Below are 18,226 nucleotides of genomic sequence, written 5' to 3'. Positions count from 1 at the left end.
ACATATCTGCCAAATCTCTATTTGTCAGAAACTGGTAAAGCAGGCCTTGAATATTACATGCATCCATCACATCAGAAGTAAATCAGTATTGAATCATTCTACCATGCCAAACCTTTACCTCCATCTTTACTATATATACCATTTAAAAAATTTTTAAAAAAACCCACTGCTATCACATGCTTTTGCAACATGTTCTTATACCTTGGGACAGGTGTCTTTATTTTAAATATATTTGCCCTAAATACAATAACTGATACAATACCATTCATACTGGTATTTTTCTACTTGGATTAAGAATACACTGTTGTTTGCAGCAAAAAAGCCCCTATGTTAATAAATAAAGCTAGTTTAAAATTACTATTTTTTCCCCCAGATACCAAACATTAGCTCTTTGTCTTTGAGTTACCACATGTAACTGTATTTGTGAGTGCTTTATCAGGTATGTGAAAAGTGCAACTCAACCCAGGGAACAAGACCACTAAGAAGGAACTAAGTGAACGCTTCTTTGTAGATTACGAGAGCAGGAAATTTTGTGCTGCTTGTAAAAACATTAACAATCCAGCTGCAAAGAAAAAGACAAGGGCAGCATCACTTCTCATTCAGGCTGGCAGGTGGAACTTCATGTGTCTGTTCTGAGAACATGTGCTGAAGCATCAGCCGCTAAGTAGTATTTTTACTGACACAAGAAATTGCAGAGTATTTGATGTTAGCTTAAAGTTTGATTCTATGTGCAGTAACAAGACTGACCTGGTATATCAGGACTTAAGAGATGGCAGCAGACAAGAAAAGCAATGACAAAATACAAACTTTAACCAACTGGTGATAATGAGTGGCAAAGCTACTGTGCTGACTTCTCCATAAATTCAACTGAAGTAGTGACACCATTTCTTTAAAAACAGACTTTTAGGTCTCTCTTGACAGTAATTTGTTTGTCATACTACCATTGAAACTATTACTTTGGACTTATTGTACTCTGTTACTCAAAGGTGAAAGGCAAGGAAAAAAACATTAGATTCATGGATGTTTTTGGGAAATAACTTGCTAAACTCGAAGCAGAAGGGACCGGGAAGAATGGAACCATCAGTGGTAAAATAGGCCAACATTTCTGATGCTTCCTGAGTAACATGCATGTTTATGCATACGCAGAGGTGTAAATAAAAAAAACAGCTTTATACACACACACACACATATATACACACACTCACATGTGTGTGAGTTCATGTTCATGTGTGTGAGTTCAGCTATGTGAAGTTTAGTAGGTCTGTGAATGGGGTCAAAGCAGAAGATGGCAATGGGATACTAATTTAATTCATTTCCATTACTCAATACAAAATCAAAATTCAAAAGGTAATATTTATAATGTTATAAAGTTTCATTTCTGTAAAACAGTAATGTTATTTTCAAGTCCAAGAAAGATTAGGTACAGACTAGAACCATACCTTATCTATTGCTGTCATATACTCTTAATACAAAGACAAATACACTTCCAAGAAACTTAAATATACATTTTATTAATTCCAGTTGTAGCAATAAACCTTATTCAGCAAAAGGAATATTCATACATGGAAACCATCTAACATGACACAATACCCTGAGCCTGTAAAAATGAAGTTACAGATAATTTGTATGAAATTACCTTCTAGTGTCAAAAATAAATCAAGACCTCTTTTTTGTTGAGGATAGAAATTTACCTTCTTACAATCAGCATTTACACTAATCAGAGTAAACCTCTGCTAAGCTCTTCCTTGGAGGCCAAGCTGTGACTCAGACTCATTCTGTGCCCTTGTTTTGGTGTTTGAATCATGCTGAGAGATTCTCTAAGCTTAATTTTTCTGAGAGATGGTCTCACTACTGGCTTTGGCTTGGTCCTTGGAAGAGAGACTGCTCTCGTCCAACACATTAATCCTTGTGTTTGTAACATTAACATTAGTTTCCACTGTCTGTGTCATGAACTCATGGAAGCATAGAAAGCTTAAATTTGCGGTAGCCACCTAAAAACCAAAAGACATAGCACATCTATGAGAGGGGAGAATGAAAATTTACTCTCAAAACAACAGCCAAATAAAATATTAGCTACCCAAATAGACATGCTAAATCAGCATGCTTTTATACATAATCAGAGGACACTACAATAGTCCCCTATTTGACTATGCCTTGGGCAAGAAACAGCAACAGTTTTAGCAACAAATTAATAACAGAAATCCAACTGATATGAGAAACCTAACAATGAGGGAGCCTGGGAACTTGATTTTGCTTCTTCTTCAAGCCAGAATCATTATGGCACCTACCATCTTAATCAACCTCACTCAGTACTTCAGAGTATAGATAAATGGCCATCATTCAAAAGAGCACTATATTGAGAATGACAGCATGAAATATACCTAATATTTGTAGTACATATACAGAAACCAGGAAAAAAAATCAGGAGACTGCTACTCTCTACCACGTGATAGGAAGTTGCATTTAGTGACTGGCTAAATAACAATGTTCTGACCACTCCCTTTTCCTCAGCTATACTCCTCCTGCATGCTAGAAACACGCAGTTACTTTTGGATTAGTATTGTTTCATTTCTCCCACCAAGAAAAATTCAAAAAGCAAGTAGAAAGAAGAATAAATAAGAAGACAGAGAGACATGAGAAAAAGATATGAGGAAAATGGGGTTGTAAAGAGCGCTTTGTAAGGGAAATTGTTGCTTGTTTTTCTGCTTTACATCTATCCTCAATATTCTGAATCTTCTTATCCATTAAGGAAGCTCAGCAAATCTCAAGGGATTCTGCGGCCACATATACCTTCACTCATTTTTAACACAGTGCTAATTAATCCATTTGATAGCCAACTCAGTGCTTCCATAAGCCTCTCATTAGATGACTACTGCAAATTGAGATCCACATTGCTTCTAAATCCTGTTTTTCTTTTGGGTTTTTTACTGCATTCTCTGTACACTGATACCGTAGGATTACAGAAGACAGTGCAACAGTTCACCTGGTCTGTTGTAGCCTTATTCCACTTTCATTGAAACGCATTATATGGGCAGGTTCTTCAAGATATCATTAATTTTATACTTTACATTGTAACAATCACTGTGCCCAACACATTTCAGTGCTCGATTTGTTTATAGATCACGCTCACTGTTTTCAAAAAAATTACAAACTAATATCCCTGTGGACATGAACATTTGTGGAGCACAGTAGGAGAAAACACAATTTGCTGATTACCTTTAACCACCACCTCCAAACCGAACTGGGAGCAAAGTTCTTTTTTGTAGTGTAGTTTACCACAGCAGTTAGATTTATGTAATAGCTTTTAGCATTTACTTGGCTGTTCTTTCCTGCCTGTTTTCCCAGATTTCAAGCACTTTTAAACTCATCGGCCAGTTTTTATCAAAAACAACATCAAGCCCCCTGAACAATAACACCCCACGCTCCCAATCCAAAACAAAAAAAACAACCAACAAGGAAAACAAAACCAAACAAAAAAACCCACCCAGCCCCAAAAAACCACACAACCTCCCCCCATAAATCCCAAAACAAAACACAAAAACAAGTCCCCAAAACAACAAACAAAAAGACCAAACAAACAAATACAACAAACAAAACAACAACAACAAAAAAAATCCTCTGAAAAAAATGTTTAAGAATATTTGGCAGTGAGATAAGGAAGAGGAATTTAAAATTTTTGTCTGGATTAAGCCAAAAGCAAAAAGCATTCATCATTCAGAATTCTACTTGGCAAAACCTCACCATCTAACCTTGTGGTATTCAATTACGATCCAAGACCAGCTGTGGCACATGCCCAAAGGACATACCAAAAAGGTCATACAGGGATTTTGGGTCAACAAAAAGCAAATCTGGAGGCAATCAGCCTCAGTTCTTGATTACATAACATGACTGAAATACAGAAATTTCACCTGATTTTTAACTCCTTGGAGAGCAATGATTTTTTTTTTTTTTTTTTTTTTTTTTTGCATAGCCTGTCACAGCAAATGTGCTCAAATGTCCTTCCTTCTGGATTAAGGACTAAGTATAACAGGTGTCCCCCTCACCATCTACAATTAAACTCATCTCCTCCCCTACACAGCACAATCCTCTCCTACCACTAGGATCAGTGTAACTTGCAGAGCAGGAGAAAAAACAGACAATTTTTTCCTCTCCATCAGGTAAGATTTTTTTCACTCAAATACTGGCAATTCCGTATCTCTGGAAAATTGTGCAAGTCAGATCCACTGTTAGCAGCATCCTTTACTGCAATGGATCTCAGTGCTGACATCCCTGTACACTCCTGCTTCAGCCCTAATGGAGATGGGGGCTTGCCCTGCAGCTCATACTGTGGTCGTACCTTGATTCAGAAACAAATGCTAAAGCTAGCATTTCCAGACATCAATTATCGAAACCACCACTGCTACACATAAGTGGCAGTATCTACTGATTTGTAGTACTTTTCCTAGAGTACTACTCTTCCTTCCTCCTACATAGAAAAATTTTACCTGAGCTTAAACAGGACCAACAAAAAAAATTTGGATCAATACTTAAAATACACAGAGTAAAAAAATTACTAACACGTGAGACCTCTAGAAGCCATACAGATGATATTCCCAAAGGAGTCTGCAGTTAGAACTCTCAGTTTATAGAAAATGTGAGGGGAAAAAAATCTCTCTCCAAAAAACAGGCACACTAAAAAGCTCTCTTGGAGCAAAATACATTAAACTACACAGCCTGCTGTGCACTTACTCCTCTCTGCACCCTTGCAAGTATAGAGAACACACACAAACATATAGGTTCAGTTTGCATGAATATAAATTACCTACTTTCTTCCCTCACCTAGTCTGTTTATCCTGGTCTAACTTCTGGGCAAGCAGCTCCACCACAAAAAGAGAAGCTGTTGTTTGTTCTTCCCCTCAGGCCTCTGGTACAACTGTCTTTCAAGCCCATATGAATTTAACATGGTAAAATATTTTTTAAAATGTATGCCACAAATGTCCCAAACAATATGAAAGATCTGCTTGCAAAACCTGAAATTTTAAACTGAAAACTTAAAAGTATAAGTCACAGCCTATATTCCTACATAATTATGTGTTTACATATTTATGTATTTTACTTTAATACTGCATACCTTCTGAATGAAAATGAGCACTTCTTATTATTCGAAGTAAGCAATGTATTAGAACCCAAACAATTCAATGCACAGTACTGACCCACCTACCCTTATTTTCTGAACATTCATTCCCTTTCCATATTCTTTCCTTTCAGACCCACCAGCATCTTAGGTTTACGTGAGATGCAAGGCTCATCTGTAGGGCAGCGGTAACACCTTTCCCATTACAGTTTTGGGGTTTGTGGGTTTGGGTTTTTTTATTGCTTTTATACACACGTCCTAGCACAGCTAAGACAGTACAGCAAACATTTAAGTCTTCCAAGCATTCCTCCTCAAACCATTTGTAAGATCTTCAATTTTTAGAGTAAGGTCTCTCTAGGCCTGTTCCAGCCATGTCTCTTATATAATATAAATGAGAAGGAATATGAGTAGCAAGACAGGTTTTTCAATACCTGCTCTGTGGAAAAAGAGGATAGCCAGTAATTCTATGCAATTCAGCCAGGCTTCTTAAAGACATGCCTGACACACTAATTTACCTAAACATGCCAGGGCAGGGTAAAATTAGAAAATGTGGAACACTAGCAGAGTTGTTGACAATAGTTGTGGCTATAGTGCTGTTTTGAATAATTTCCAAGGTTACATGGCTTTCAATCATGTCTAATTCATGGACGGAATGCTGTCAAGTACCCAGAGAAGCACAACATGTAACCATTGGAAGCTGCTTTGCTTTTCCCTGCCCTCTCCCCTACTACCCTGGACTGCAAAATCAGTTCTGCACATCCAGTCACTTTTTGCTATTACATGACAACTGTCACTCAAAAGCACACCCTGTTACAAAAAAAAAGATACATATTTCTCCTTTGCTGAAATGGTGAAGTACATAGTTACAGTGGTGACACCACCAGCTGCTACAGTAAGTTCCAGGTGGACTAAGCACTAGGTTGAGCTTGGCAGGAGGTTTCTGGAGTCAGGGAAAACTGAGTAACAGCTGAGAGACCCATCAGGACTGCAAGGAAGTCCCAGCAGTTCTTGCAAATGAGAGAGAGTAATTCTGCATTGGAGAAAGGAGTAGATAGGGGAAAGCAAGCATGAGAGACTTAAATGGATCCAGTGAGTGGGAGTGACTAGGAGTGTCAGCAACAGGACACTTAGCTTTAGAAGGAAGTGGAACAGGGGTCTCCATGGCAGCCCACAAGGAAGGGCACAGAGGAGGAGCCACTTCATCCCATGAAGTCGTCAACATGCAGCAAACCTTTTTGGCAACAAAATTGGTATCTACCCATTGCAACTGCTGTGCTGAGCATGAAACCCAAACAGAGAGGCCACAGCTTCCTCAGGTAGATGCCTACACCTGAACAGACCTGCTAAAGTCTCAGAGAGCCATCCAAACCCTCAGCTGCAGGGAACACCAGAATCTGCTAGAACTCAAAAGGCAGAGCCGAGTGCCATGGGTGCAAGTGTGCCCAGACAGACAAGCTTCATTGCATAAAGCGCTAACTAGGAAGGGTACCATCTGGGAATCTGAGCAGGCCATTAATGCTAGCAGGGTGATGACCCTCCCTTAAATCCTTGGGAGCTGAAGGTAAGTTAACATCCAACCCAAGCAGGTAGGATCAGCTAATTCACAAGACAAGGAAGAACAGACTCTTGTCTCAGCCCAGAGCAGGAGAAAGAAACGTTCCCTGCGGTACCAACCTGCCCCTAAAAACAGATAGGATGTTCTGGAATTAGAAGGAGAAGCATCTAGGACAGGTAGTTAAGATCCAGGAGAAGAGAATTCTACTAAATTTGTATGGTCATCTTCAGGATGACCAAATTACAGCATTCCAGTACCTGAAGGGCTGTACAAGAAAGGCGGAATGGGACCTTTTACAAGAGAAGTAGTGACAGAACATGGGGTGGATAGGACTATATTTAGATTTGATGACAGAAGGAAATCTTTACTGTGAGGGTGGAGGAAACTGGCTGCCCAGAGAAGCTGTGGATGCTTCCTCCCCTGGAAGTGTTTAAGGTTGGGTTGGATGGAACTCTGAGCAAACTGGTCTAGTGAAAAATGTCCCTGCTTCTGTCAAGGGAGTTGAAATTAGATGATCTCTGATTCCAACACAAATCACTCTATTCTACGATCCTATTCTATGCTGTCTTTACATGCAAGTCCATATCTACAAACTCTATAATTACTTTTACAATACCTTTTCTTGTGTAACAAACATTTCTTTTGAGTCCACGAAGACATTTTTAATAAACTTATTTCAGAATTTCAGATGCATACACTTAAATTTCACATTCAAAACCTTATCTGCATTGAAATTTCATTCCCTTCGCATCCTCTCTTACACACAGAAATAATTTTACTATGAACAGACAGATTCTTTTCAGTACCTTCAATATGACAATGTATTTAAGGAAAAAAGTACTGCAAACAGTTGAAAAAAGACTTTAAATAGAAGGGCTGCCTACATTTAGTGCACATTTATAGGATCTATACAGTGATACACAATCACAGAGCTACAGACTCAGAACTCTCCAGGAAATAAATTATCTTTTATTTCACTATCATGGATTATTTTAAAAACCCTGGTCCTGTCCACCTCTCGGTCAGTATAAGCAGAGAAACAGCAAATCCATAGCAAGTTATTTTGTATTCAGGATCTTCCTGTCTTACTTCTTCTTGCAGAAAATGAAACTTGGATCTGTCTCCTTCTATTACTATGAACAATTCTCAATCCCTTGGAAAAGCCAAATTCTTAAATGTACCAGATGGGCAAGACAAAACTGGATAGTCTCTTGAATTCTCATTCTCCAGTTCCACAACTTCTGGCAGACAGCATATCCAAGACAGTTTGACAAATCAACAGATTACTTTAGAACACTGAGGAAAACATATTTGATCTAAATTTGCATCTGTTAACAAAATTCTTTAAAATTACTGGAATAACTTTATAGGCAGATATGCCTGGAGGCAGGGGGGTGAGGGGAGGGGAGCATTTTCTTAGATTTAGGTTGTATATTTTTCCATGAAGATTCCTTGTAATACAGATTAACAAACTGACATGAGTAAATTTATTGTAACATTACTGTGAAAGAAATATCTAAGAGACTACTGATGGTACTGTTATTTCCAAAGGCCCATATTACTCTTGGTCTTGCTAGTAATTTTCTCATCTTGCTGTTTAATTCTCCAAAGGCCTGAATAATAGGGAACTTAAAAATTCAATCTTTTTCTTTCACCACCTGCATGTAGGGAAAAGTAGATCATCTCACTGTTTCCCACTAGACTAACCCACAGACACAAGCAATTTCAAGAGCATTTCCCAAACTTCCAGGAAAGCCTGATTTTCCTGGCAGTCACCTCATCCTATGTTTCAGCCTTTCAAACCACTTGATTCGAGTAACCTGTAAAGCTAACTCTTCTCTACATTTAGATGCACCATCAGACACTGTATATAAATGCCTTCCCCTTCTTCAAAGTGTCAAAAAGATTTCCTTGGCAGCCTTCCACATCGCCCTAGATGCATCCTAAGGCTGGCAGGCCAGAGTGACAAGAAAATGATTGTTCCCTAAAGTTTTACCCCAAAGGAACTGATTTAGGGGTGAAGAGTGGTGTTGCAGGGTTTTTGGGAAGGTGGGGTTTTTTTTCCTGTACAGCTGGAAATACATAAATAAATTTGCCATACAAGATTAAAAATGCTTTGACTTCCTTTAGCCTCATAAATAAAACATTAATTAAAATTAATTTTTCTACACTGGTCTCACAGTCTGTATGCTGCAACTTTAAGATGCAATCCACCAGGTTACAGGGGTGGGAAAAAAGGTATCCCTCAATGCTTTGTATAGTGCAGGATGTAATTTCTGGTATAGGAATGCAGTTTATTTATTGAACCATTTGTTCAAGTATGATTTCATCTTTGTGTCTAGGCCATCACAAGGCTTCAGCTAGAAATTTCAAAGCTGAGGTGTATCTCGAAAGAAGCAACAAAATACTTCTGGCATTAAGGGTTCACAGTAGCCTCGGGAATCAAGTTAAAATGCCATAAAAGGACAGTAGAGGTCCTCACTACCAAAAAGCTAGAGAATTTATTGACTACTACCAATAATAAAAGTAGAGTTAAGACTAACTCTAGTCTATGCTTGCTGCACATATAGCAGCAATTTGGTTTTTCTAGGCTACCCTCGCACATCTCAAAACATACATCAATTCCAATAGTGATGTATGTGTAGAGTCAGATAAACTGACAGAAGAGAAGTAGTCAAATGAAAATTTGCAAAATAAAGAAATACCCTGTCTGGCTCAAGAAGACCAATAAGAGAAGGCACTGCATGCCAGGAGCATACAGGGAAATACACAAGTCTCCGGCTTCCTGTATTTTACTAAATTCTCCCTATGCTTCTACTCTTGGTCACTGTTGGAGAATGCTAGATTAGATGAATCCTTACTCTGATAAAATGTTATTAAATATTGTTAAGTATCAGTATTTGCACATCTGCTGTGTCTCTGTTACAATGTTTTATATATTGTGTGCATGAAAGCAAACAGATTTAAGCCAGAAATTCAAAGGGCAAGATTTCTCCCATGCTATTAAAGCACCATTGCTTTCTTGGACTAAAACCTTTCATGCAATGAATCTGCTACCTTGAAAAATTTCTATGATTTTGATCTTTCATCTGAACATCAAATATTAAGTCACACACATATATACATATATAATTCTACTTGGACAACTGGATAGTCTCCCATATGACTGGTCTCACTCTGAAAGCCAGACTGCAATTCATCAAGTAATTTGGAAACATTTTAAATTTGAAGCTAACTTTTTCATTTTCCTCTGAGCTCTTTAGAAAATTAAATACTTTGGCCAATACATCTGATTATGTCTGTGCCAGAAACAGCTCAAATATTTATGTGAAAGTCCTATCATATTTCATGTATACTGGTATTTGAAAACTAAAGTCTAACTATCCTTTTAAAAACACAAGCTTTAAAAAGAAATGCATATTTGATGTCAAGGCATCTGCACTTCATGATTTAGCCAAATCCATCTCAGAAGGAAACAATGGCATATCAATACTTCAAGAAAATAGAGGAACTACCACCATTCACTTGCCACAACCACGGGAATCTGAAAACCACTGAATTATTTTAGAATTTGGCATCTCTCATCATCCTGCACTTATCAGGCCTAATCTCCACTAATGATGAGGTTTTTTTCATAAACTAAAGGAAAGCAATTCTTTTCACAGAATTCCACTACTTCCACATTCTATTTTTTTGACATATAACAGAAAAAGGAAGAATTGCAGATTTTGATAAATTTTGCTACTCTTAGAAAAGTAGTAAAATACCTCCTATTTGGCTCTATTATAGATACCCATCGGGGCAATGAGAAAGTAGGCAGTAAGTTCTTACAAAGAGAAAAACAGACACAGGGGAGAAGAGTAGGCTTGCAGTTGTCAAGAGAAAAATTTTCCATGGTTGAAACAGTGGAGAGCCGAAGAGAAAGGGAAAGGCACTTTTGCCAACAAACGAAGTCTCAAATAATACCAAATTTATTACAGAATAAAGACCACTATTTCCTACTTCACCCAGCAGGAACAAACAGAGACTCTAATTTGGTTCTTTTAATTTTACAGAGGTTTTAGAACTACTGGAAAACAAGATGACCACAGTAAACAAGCTTGTGACCTCAGAACTATTTTTATGTGCAACACTAGTCAGATAAGCTATCCAAATTGTGATAACTCTGACACCAGGCACATGATAATAGTTTAAATAAGCTTGTACTCCCTGCCATTTCTCTGAAAGGTGTTAAAAAAACCCCAACCTCTAGAAAACAGAGATTGATAGTTTACTGGTATAGTGGATCATATGCCTCAGAGGAACAAGTGCTCTTTCAGCACTGAACTCTGTAGGCTTAGTTCAGGGCCGTGACATTTTAGACAGACAAGTAGGTCCCTGGCTTCAGCTGCCTATTTATGTACATGAGCTGTGGAATTTGCCAACAGCAGCACTCAAATTCTCTTTTGCTGCTTTTAAGTCTTCTGCATTGAGAACTTGTGTTGCAAACAGTTAATACTTTCAATTGTTCAGTCCGAGACAAAAAGATTATTCTTTCTCTCTTGTGTGTTACTGTGACCGTTTTAAGGCCAGCATTCTTTAAGAAAGACTATCTATCCACTTGTACCAGGAACAGATCAGTAACAACCAGGTCAATTTATCACACTAAATACTGTGTTCATTAAGCAAAGATAATAGAGTAAGAGTTTAAGTACAGATTGGGCTAAAACAAACAACAAAGGAAAATACCAACACCTCAACAACTGGAATGCTTTCTTAGTAAACAGAACTTACTTGTCTTTGTGGAGTCATAATTACTTAGCAGCCCAAATAAAACAATAAATTTAATGACAAAATCTTTGGAATATTTATGTAATTCTTATTTTCAAGTATTATTGCAATGAGGTATCCTCTTACCTAACTTTAAATTAGTAAGAAAAAACTATTCTATTCTCCTCAATTAGCATGACTTCTCTTTCACGTAAGTCACACAACTAAGTTTGATGACAACATTATTTCGATTTCCTCATAGTTGCACACATCTGCCAGCTTACCACCAAAGAACCACCATCAGTTAAACCCCATTAATACAATACTTGGCTGACAACATTTCGTAACTTATAAAAGTCTGACTCTCACAAAATGACAGACTTTTAACAAGTCAGGCAAGTGAACCAAATCATGTCTATGGACATATAAGTACACTTCCCCATGCAACAGAAGTTACCACCCCCAAAGCAGGACAGCAAGACCAACTCCTACTATACCACAATATTCCAAGAGCTTATTAAAATAAACCAAAACCAATTTTCATATTAAATAAATAATACTAATAAAATCCAGCAAATTTACAAGTTCTTCTGCAAACTCTCTTCAGCATAGTGACAGATGACAAATGTTACTAAAATTAACATTTGAGCTTATGCATTTTGAGAGAATATAAAATGCCAGACAGTATCGTCTACAAACCAATTAATGTAAGAGATACAATTAAATATCACAACCAGATCATAAAACAGCATTTTTTTATTGTAAGTAGGGATTTAGAGTAGTAATTTTAAAATTACTAGCTGTGCAGTTTCTAGAAATTATAGTTTCGCTAGTGTCTTTGTACAGTCAATAGTGATTTGCCTTTCAGTTACCTCAATACAATAAGCAAAGTGACTTACCATTCTTGCTGACATCCAGTTCCCTGAGATTAATGAGATTTGCAATGGATGCTGGCAATGTGGTTAGATCATTGTCTGGCAAACTCAGCTTGTGTAGAGACTGACAGTTAAAAAGTTGCTATTGAAACAAAGGAAAAAGTGAATGTGATTTTCTCTCAGTTTTCTCTATACAGCTTTTGTTTTAACCCCTTGAAACTTCTGACCTCATGGCCTGAAGACCAATCTCTTTAGAGTCTACCAAAAATTTGTAACTAATTTCATTGAAAATTTACTCATATTACAACGCTTAAGAAAGCAACAAACTGTAGCTGGTTACAAGGCAGCAGTTATGCTTAATCCTTCCTACAAACTGTGACCTGGAGTTACACATAGACCTCCAAACATTGCAAAATATTTTCTATAATAGGCATGCCATGTGACAACCCAGAGGTAAGTAGTTTATTCAAGAAGAAAAAATTGACAGACACATTTTTGAAGTCAAATTGTTCTGAAACATAGGATTTCAATAGGTTTTCACTTCCTCTAAAAGTATAAATTTCATTTTGTTATGTCTTCCAATATTTTTTCCTGTTCACGCTTCATACCTTAAGTACAAAAAAAATCCAAAAAAGTTGGAAAAAATCTTGAAAACTAGTGAAAAACACTGAACTAGTGAAAAAATTGAAACTAGTCAAAGTTCAAGCTAGCGGTACAGAAAACTGTCTAATCTCTTCTGTATATATGCATTACCATCTTTATCAAATACTAGCTACCAGATCTCTTCTTAAATGCAGGGTACCTAGAGCTTCTTCCTCAAAAGCTTAACAAATTGACAAAGTAGGGCAATAAGGTAATGAAAGAAAAAACCTCAGAAGATATGCAGGAAACTTACATATAGTATAAAATAAATATCTCTAAGAAAGCAATTGAAAAGATTCATCTGAAAAATTTATGATGGGTATTCCTTTTGATAAGATCATTCATAAATGCCTTAACTTAGTGATTTTTGCTTTTGGAATTCTGAGAAAATATCATAAAAAACCAGGAAGGGTCCATTGACTAAAAAAAATTTATCCCAATCACTACCATACCACAGGCTCAGTTTGATCTAAATTTTTTGTGTGTTTCTCTGTTACACTGTTACAAGGCTATTATTTGAGCCAGAGACTCAAAAAACCCATTCCTGTAAAATCTGTACATACCACCCCAGAAGAAAAGCAGACATGAATTAGCAAGATGGACAGTTAAAGGAATGAGCCTTAACTTGTCTGCTGCTGTTTCTCTTCGAAATATGGCTGTTAGAACTCATTCATCATTAAGGCTTTGAAGAGTTACAAGTCACTTAGGATAATTTGATGAGCTCAGGTGTTTTGAAGCCATTCTCTTATTTCAAGTATATATATAGACTCTTTCCCTGAAAAGCAATAATCTAAAAACTTGGAGTTTAGATTATTGCTTTTAGATAACTCAGGTCAAGGCACACACAGCAAGATCCCCTAGAGGAAAATGGAAGGGGAAGGGAGGATGATGTTGACTTTGCAGTTCTTCCTTTTGTTGTTCTTTTTCAGTTTTTACATATTCATAATTACTAGTAGTAAATGCAGGAAACCACATAATTAAAGACTACTTTACTAAATAATTCTTGTTTCTTCCAAACATCAGAGTGAGAGAGAGAAGGAAAACTGTTATAGTTTGAGCTCAAATGCACACTGTGGCTCCTGGAGTAAAAAAGGGTACTTTTTCAGACGTTATTTAGCACATAGGATGAAGGAGGATGAAATAATTTCAAGTGCCAAGTCAATTTTAAAGCTGAGACTATGCACCAACATTTCACCTAAAGTCAATTCCTTCCCTACTACAGTTTGCTCATACTGTGCACTTGACCAGTCAGCTAAATTAAGGAGCAACACTGTAAGAATTGTCTTTTGAAATAAGCTGGAATTCTGAAAGATTCAGAGCAATTAAAAAAATCCAAGAGACACTGATAAGTCATAAGGTTGACAAGCAGCTTCAAAACAGTTGTGCTGTGGCATACAAAGGCGAGATCACAAAACACTGCGGGGCAATGAGGAAAGGTGAGAGTGGAAATACCTTAACAGGGTTTCAGAAAACTAGAGAGGGCCTGATAAGTATCACACCCTTCATATTTGAACTGGCTTAATTAAAAGCCTTTTTTTCAGAGTTCAAGAACTAAATGAAATGGAAAAGGAATACACAGCTTGAAACTCTGGGTCCATATTGCCTAGGATAATTTCAAATATTACAGGCCTTCCCCTGTAGTTCTGCTTGGAAGTTTAATTATCAAAATTTTGGTCAAATGAATAAAAATCACTTTGACTACATCTTCACTACCCCTAATCTCTCTGCTTGTGTCCTTTGCTGTATTTGAATTTATATGTGGGGGTGTTTTCTTTTGAGAACTGAAAGGGTAGCAAAAAATAATTACCAAAATTACTTAAAAGCTGGAAAAAACCTCGTTTCTCAGAAATATGTCTTTAAATATTACTTATTATAATATAAAAACACATTAACTTGAAGCAAGTGTAGGCTATTACATGCCCCCGCAGTCAGGAAAGTAAAACCAAAACCCAAAAAGGAACAAAAGATGAATGTTCAAGCAATCTTTCTAATCACATGGATAATTAAACTGTAGACTAGACCAAGGCAAGTGTAGCCTACCCACTTCACAGTGCACAGAAACAGATTTATTAGCCAGTCTTTTCTGCTTTGTAACTCTCTTGAGCCAGATCTGTTGCTTGAGCAATTTCATTCCAATTCATGCAACAAAATACTCCACCTGGAATACATAAACTAGCAGTCTACCAAGGCTGCTTCATGACAAACTATGGCCCAAAAGCTGAAGCTGGACACTATTAGCTTCTACAATGCTGGTAAAGACATAATAAGTGTACCTAAAAGGAAAATCATCCAACATACCTTTGGAAGCTCTTCAATCTGATTAGCATCTAAATACAGCTCTTCCAAGGTCTTTTCAAAAGTAAAAATCTCCTTAGGCACCTGTTCCAGGCTGCAGTGAGAATAATCAAGTGTAGTCACAGTTTCCTCCTCTCCACGCAGACAGCGGCATGGCACCAGCCGCAAAAACAAATTCCGCTTCGTTGTCATTTTCAGGCACTGTAAAAGGGAAACAGTCAATTTAAAAACCAAGACAACCCCAGAAATACTCATGTGCAGTTTCTCAAACTTCCACCAACCATTAAATACTGAAAAGAAGTAGCATATACGTGTTTCTTGCATATATATTTGTATACATGAGACACAGTGAGGAGCACATATTTTCTTTTAAATACAACAGAACTCTGATGACATTAAATGGCGTTAACACACCTGCAGATACCAGAGGATGAAGCCAAAGTTTAGCCTATGATTTTTCACCAACTAACATAATCCCACACTGCAGAGAATCACAGAACTTTAAAATGGGCATTTCTGAACTGTCAATTGTGCCTCTACAACACAGTATATCCCACCTTTACAAAGGTCAGTGGGATATTTTTGTTTAGCACAATTAAATTCACCCTCTGCAGAGAATTAAAATGTAGCTATAGGAAATCTAATCTGTGGGGGTTTTTTTTGGACATGTAAATTCATACCTTAACTCCAAATCCCTCATTTAATGACAGAATACAACAGAAACTCACAGTTTCTACCAAATGGTCTATCTGCAGTTTAAAAGGACAGATTTCCAAGATAACAAGATGACCTCTTCTTGCAACTTCACTCCCTTTGGAGTGCACATCCTGTTGTGCACACTGGAACAAGGAAACTTCAGCTTGCTATGGGAATCTTTAAACTCACTGCTACAACAGTTTCCTCTACTCTCCACGACTTCTACATTATCCCTATTCAGCCTGAGAAGGCAAAACTAAATGGTGCTGACTTGCTAATCACTCACAGCATACACCAGCAATGTTCCTGCTTCTTTTCGCCTCAGTAACAGCACAAGTTTAGGTCTCTTTCTCTAATAAGCAATGGATTTTCACAAAATCTTCAGAATGTCACCTCAGGTTTCAAGTTTGGCTGAAATTAGATGACAGACTCAATTTTCCAAGAAGGACCAACATATGCAGATGAACAACATATCATGTCAGCTTCATTTCCCCAGGAAATTGGCCTAAAAATACATACTTCTCCAAAACAGCACTGAGTATTTATTTTCTCAATCAAACTGCCAACACTCCAAATGAAAATATGCCTTTTTATCTCCTTTTTTTTGAACTGCTGAAATTATATTTCAACTTCTGGACTAGTGACAGGAAAGTTTCTCCTCCAAATGTAAAAAAACTCTTTCAGACACATTTAGCAGACTGCACTTCAACTTTCAGACAGTATGTTAGTAATCCAGGGAGAACATAAAATACCATGCCCACGGCACCATGTAAGTCACAAGCAAGACTCATTTTCTCACTAAGACACAGAAACAAGTAATGCACTTGGATTTTCTTCTATGTGCAGCTTAACTTTCAAAATACTTCATAGTATGTATAATTCATATGGCAACAGATCAAGGGACTACTATACTTTAGTGTTTTCATTAACCAGAAGTAGAATTTATCACACAGGCTGTGAAGAGTCAAATTCTACATATATCCATTAAAAAAAGGAAGAAAACTTTTCATTAGAATAGTGGGATGTCAAAACCTCTTTTTTTAACAATGCTTCCACGTTGCTAAAATTTTGTTACAACACTGATTATCAGAACACAGTATTTCCCATAAAACTGCAGCCATATTTAAACAAAAAGTGATTTTTAAAATTTTAATATTTAACTGTATTGCAATAAAAAGAGACTGGAAACTGCAAATTTCACACTGGGGATCTTCACAAAATGGGAAAGTTAGCAAAACAGGTAGCATAACCTCCTCCTGCCTCTTTCACAGGAACAGGTTCAAGAATGACATCTACTAGCCACCCACATACAGATGCCAAGGATGCTATGGAAGCTGATGTGCTCACTGGATCAAAGTTATCCATGCCTTCTCCAAGCCTCTGATGCTGGAGACTGAAACAGAAGTTGAATTCCCTGGCCAACATCTAAAAACAAAAAGCCTTTGACAAAAAACAAATTTTGCCTCATTTTGCTAGTAGTTCAGAGAATGGTAAAGCTGTGGAAAAACACAATACTTCCGAAAGAAGCATCAACAGCAGTCTCTTTAAACAAGAGTATAAAGAAGAATATATGTCATGGAAACAAGCATTGGAAGCAGAGATTACATGTGTGAATTGGTTACCAGAAGTCTGGCAGGGAAAGGCATACCTATATCCCACCAGATGCAGCCATCAATAAGTTCACTCTGTCCAGCCATTTCAACTTCTGAGAACCATATTTTGAAAGCAGAATATTAAGAGATTTACTACATACTTCATATGAATAACAAAAAAGATACTACTTGCTACTACTCCCTTGAAAACCACATTCATTACACTGTTTGCCCCCTCTTCTTCAGTGGCTGTTCTTTTCACACGGGGTCCTACTTGTCCATGTCTCTACAATTTCTGAAGCACCAAAACTCATAAAGCCTAACAATGAAAAATCCACACATACCTAGTTTTCCTAACTTATCCATTTATTTTATAAGAGAGATCTTGAGCTTTTGGAAGGTGTCGGGGAAGAAAGATCTGGTAGAAGATCACATGCATCCACAGCACCATAAACAAATTAGTAAACAAATGTCTGGACAACATCACAGTGCTGTGTCATATCTCCTTTAGCTACCATGTCTCTTTAAGTACCTGAACTCAAATAACATCTTAAGCCAAAACAGTCAAAACTCATATATAAGTATCAAATAAACTACCAGCCCCCAAAGCACTGGTTTGACGAACCTGGGTATATATCTAATTGCAACTCTTCAAAACCCAGAATGAACCAAGAAAGCTTCATTTAAGTGAAGGCAGGAAACTGCAATG

General features: G+C 37.2%; 1 protein-coding gene across 9 annotated transcripts in view; it reads right to left on the bottom strand.

Moving 5' to 3' along the window:
• ERBIN (erbb2 interacting protein) overlaps positions 1-18,226 on the bottom strand; it is a 114,952-nt gene that overhangs the window by 47,359 nt on the left and 49,367 nt on the right. For all 9 annotated transcript variants that reach the window (XM_039709981.1, XM_039709977.1, XM_039709983.1 and 6 more), the window contains 2 exons: positions 15,233-15,430; positions 12,317-12,434 (listed from right to left, as the gene is read on the bottom strand). In XM_039709981.1, the coding sequence (XP_039565915.1) occupies positions 12,317-12,434; positions 15,233-15,421 (307 nt within the window). In that variant the 5' untranslated portion in view covers positions 15,422-15,430. The remainder of the gene's footprint in view (positions 1-12,316; positions 12,435-15,232; positions 15,431-18,226) is intronic.

Source organism: Passer montanus, unplaced genomic scaffold (assembly GCF_014805655.1).
Source record: "Passer montanus isolate IOZ18808 unplaced genomic scaffold, ASM1480565v1 scaffold22, whole genome shotgun sequence".
In the NCBI taxonomy this organism is placed as follows: domain Eukaryota; kingdom Metazoa; phylum Chordata; class Aves; order Passeriformes; family Passeridae; genus Passer; species Passer montanus.
The sequence above is the reverse complement of the archived record's forward strand: the minus strand, read 5'-3'. Positions and strand labels throughout refer to the sequence as shown.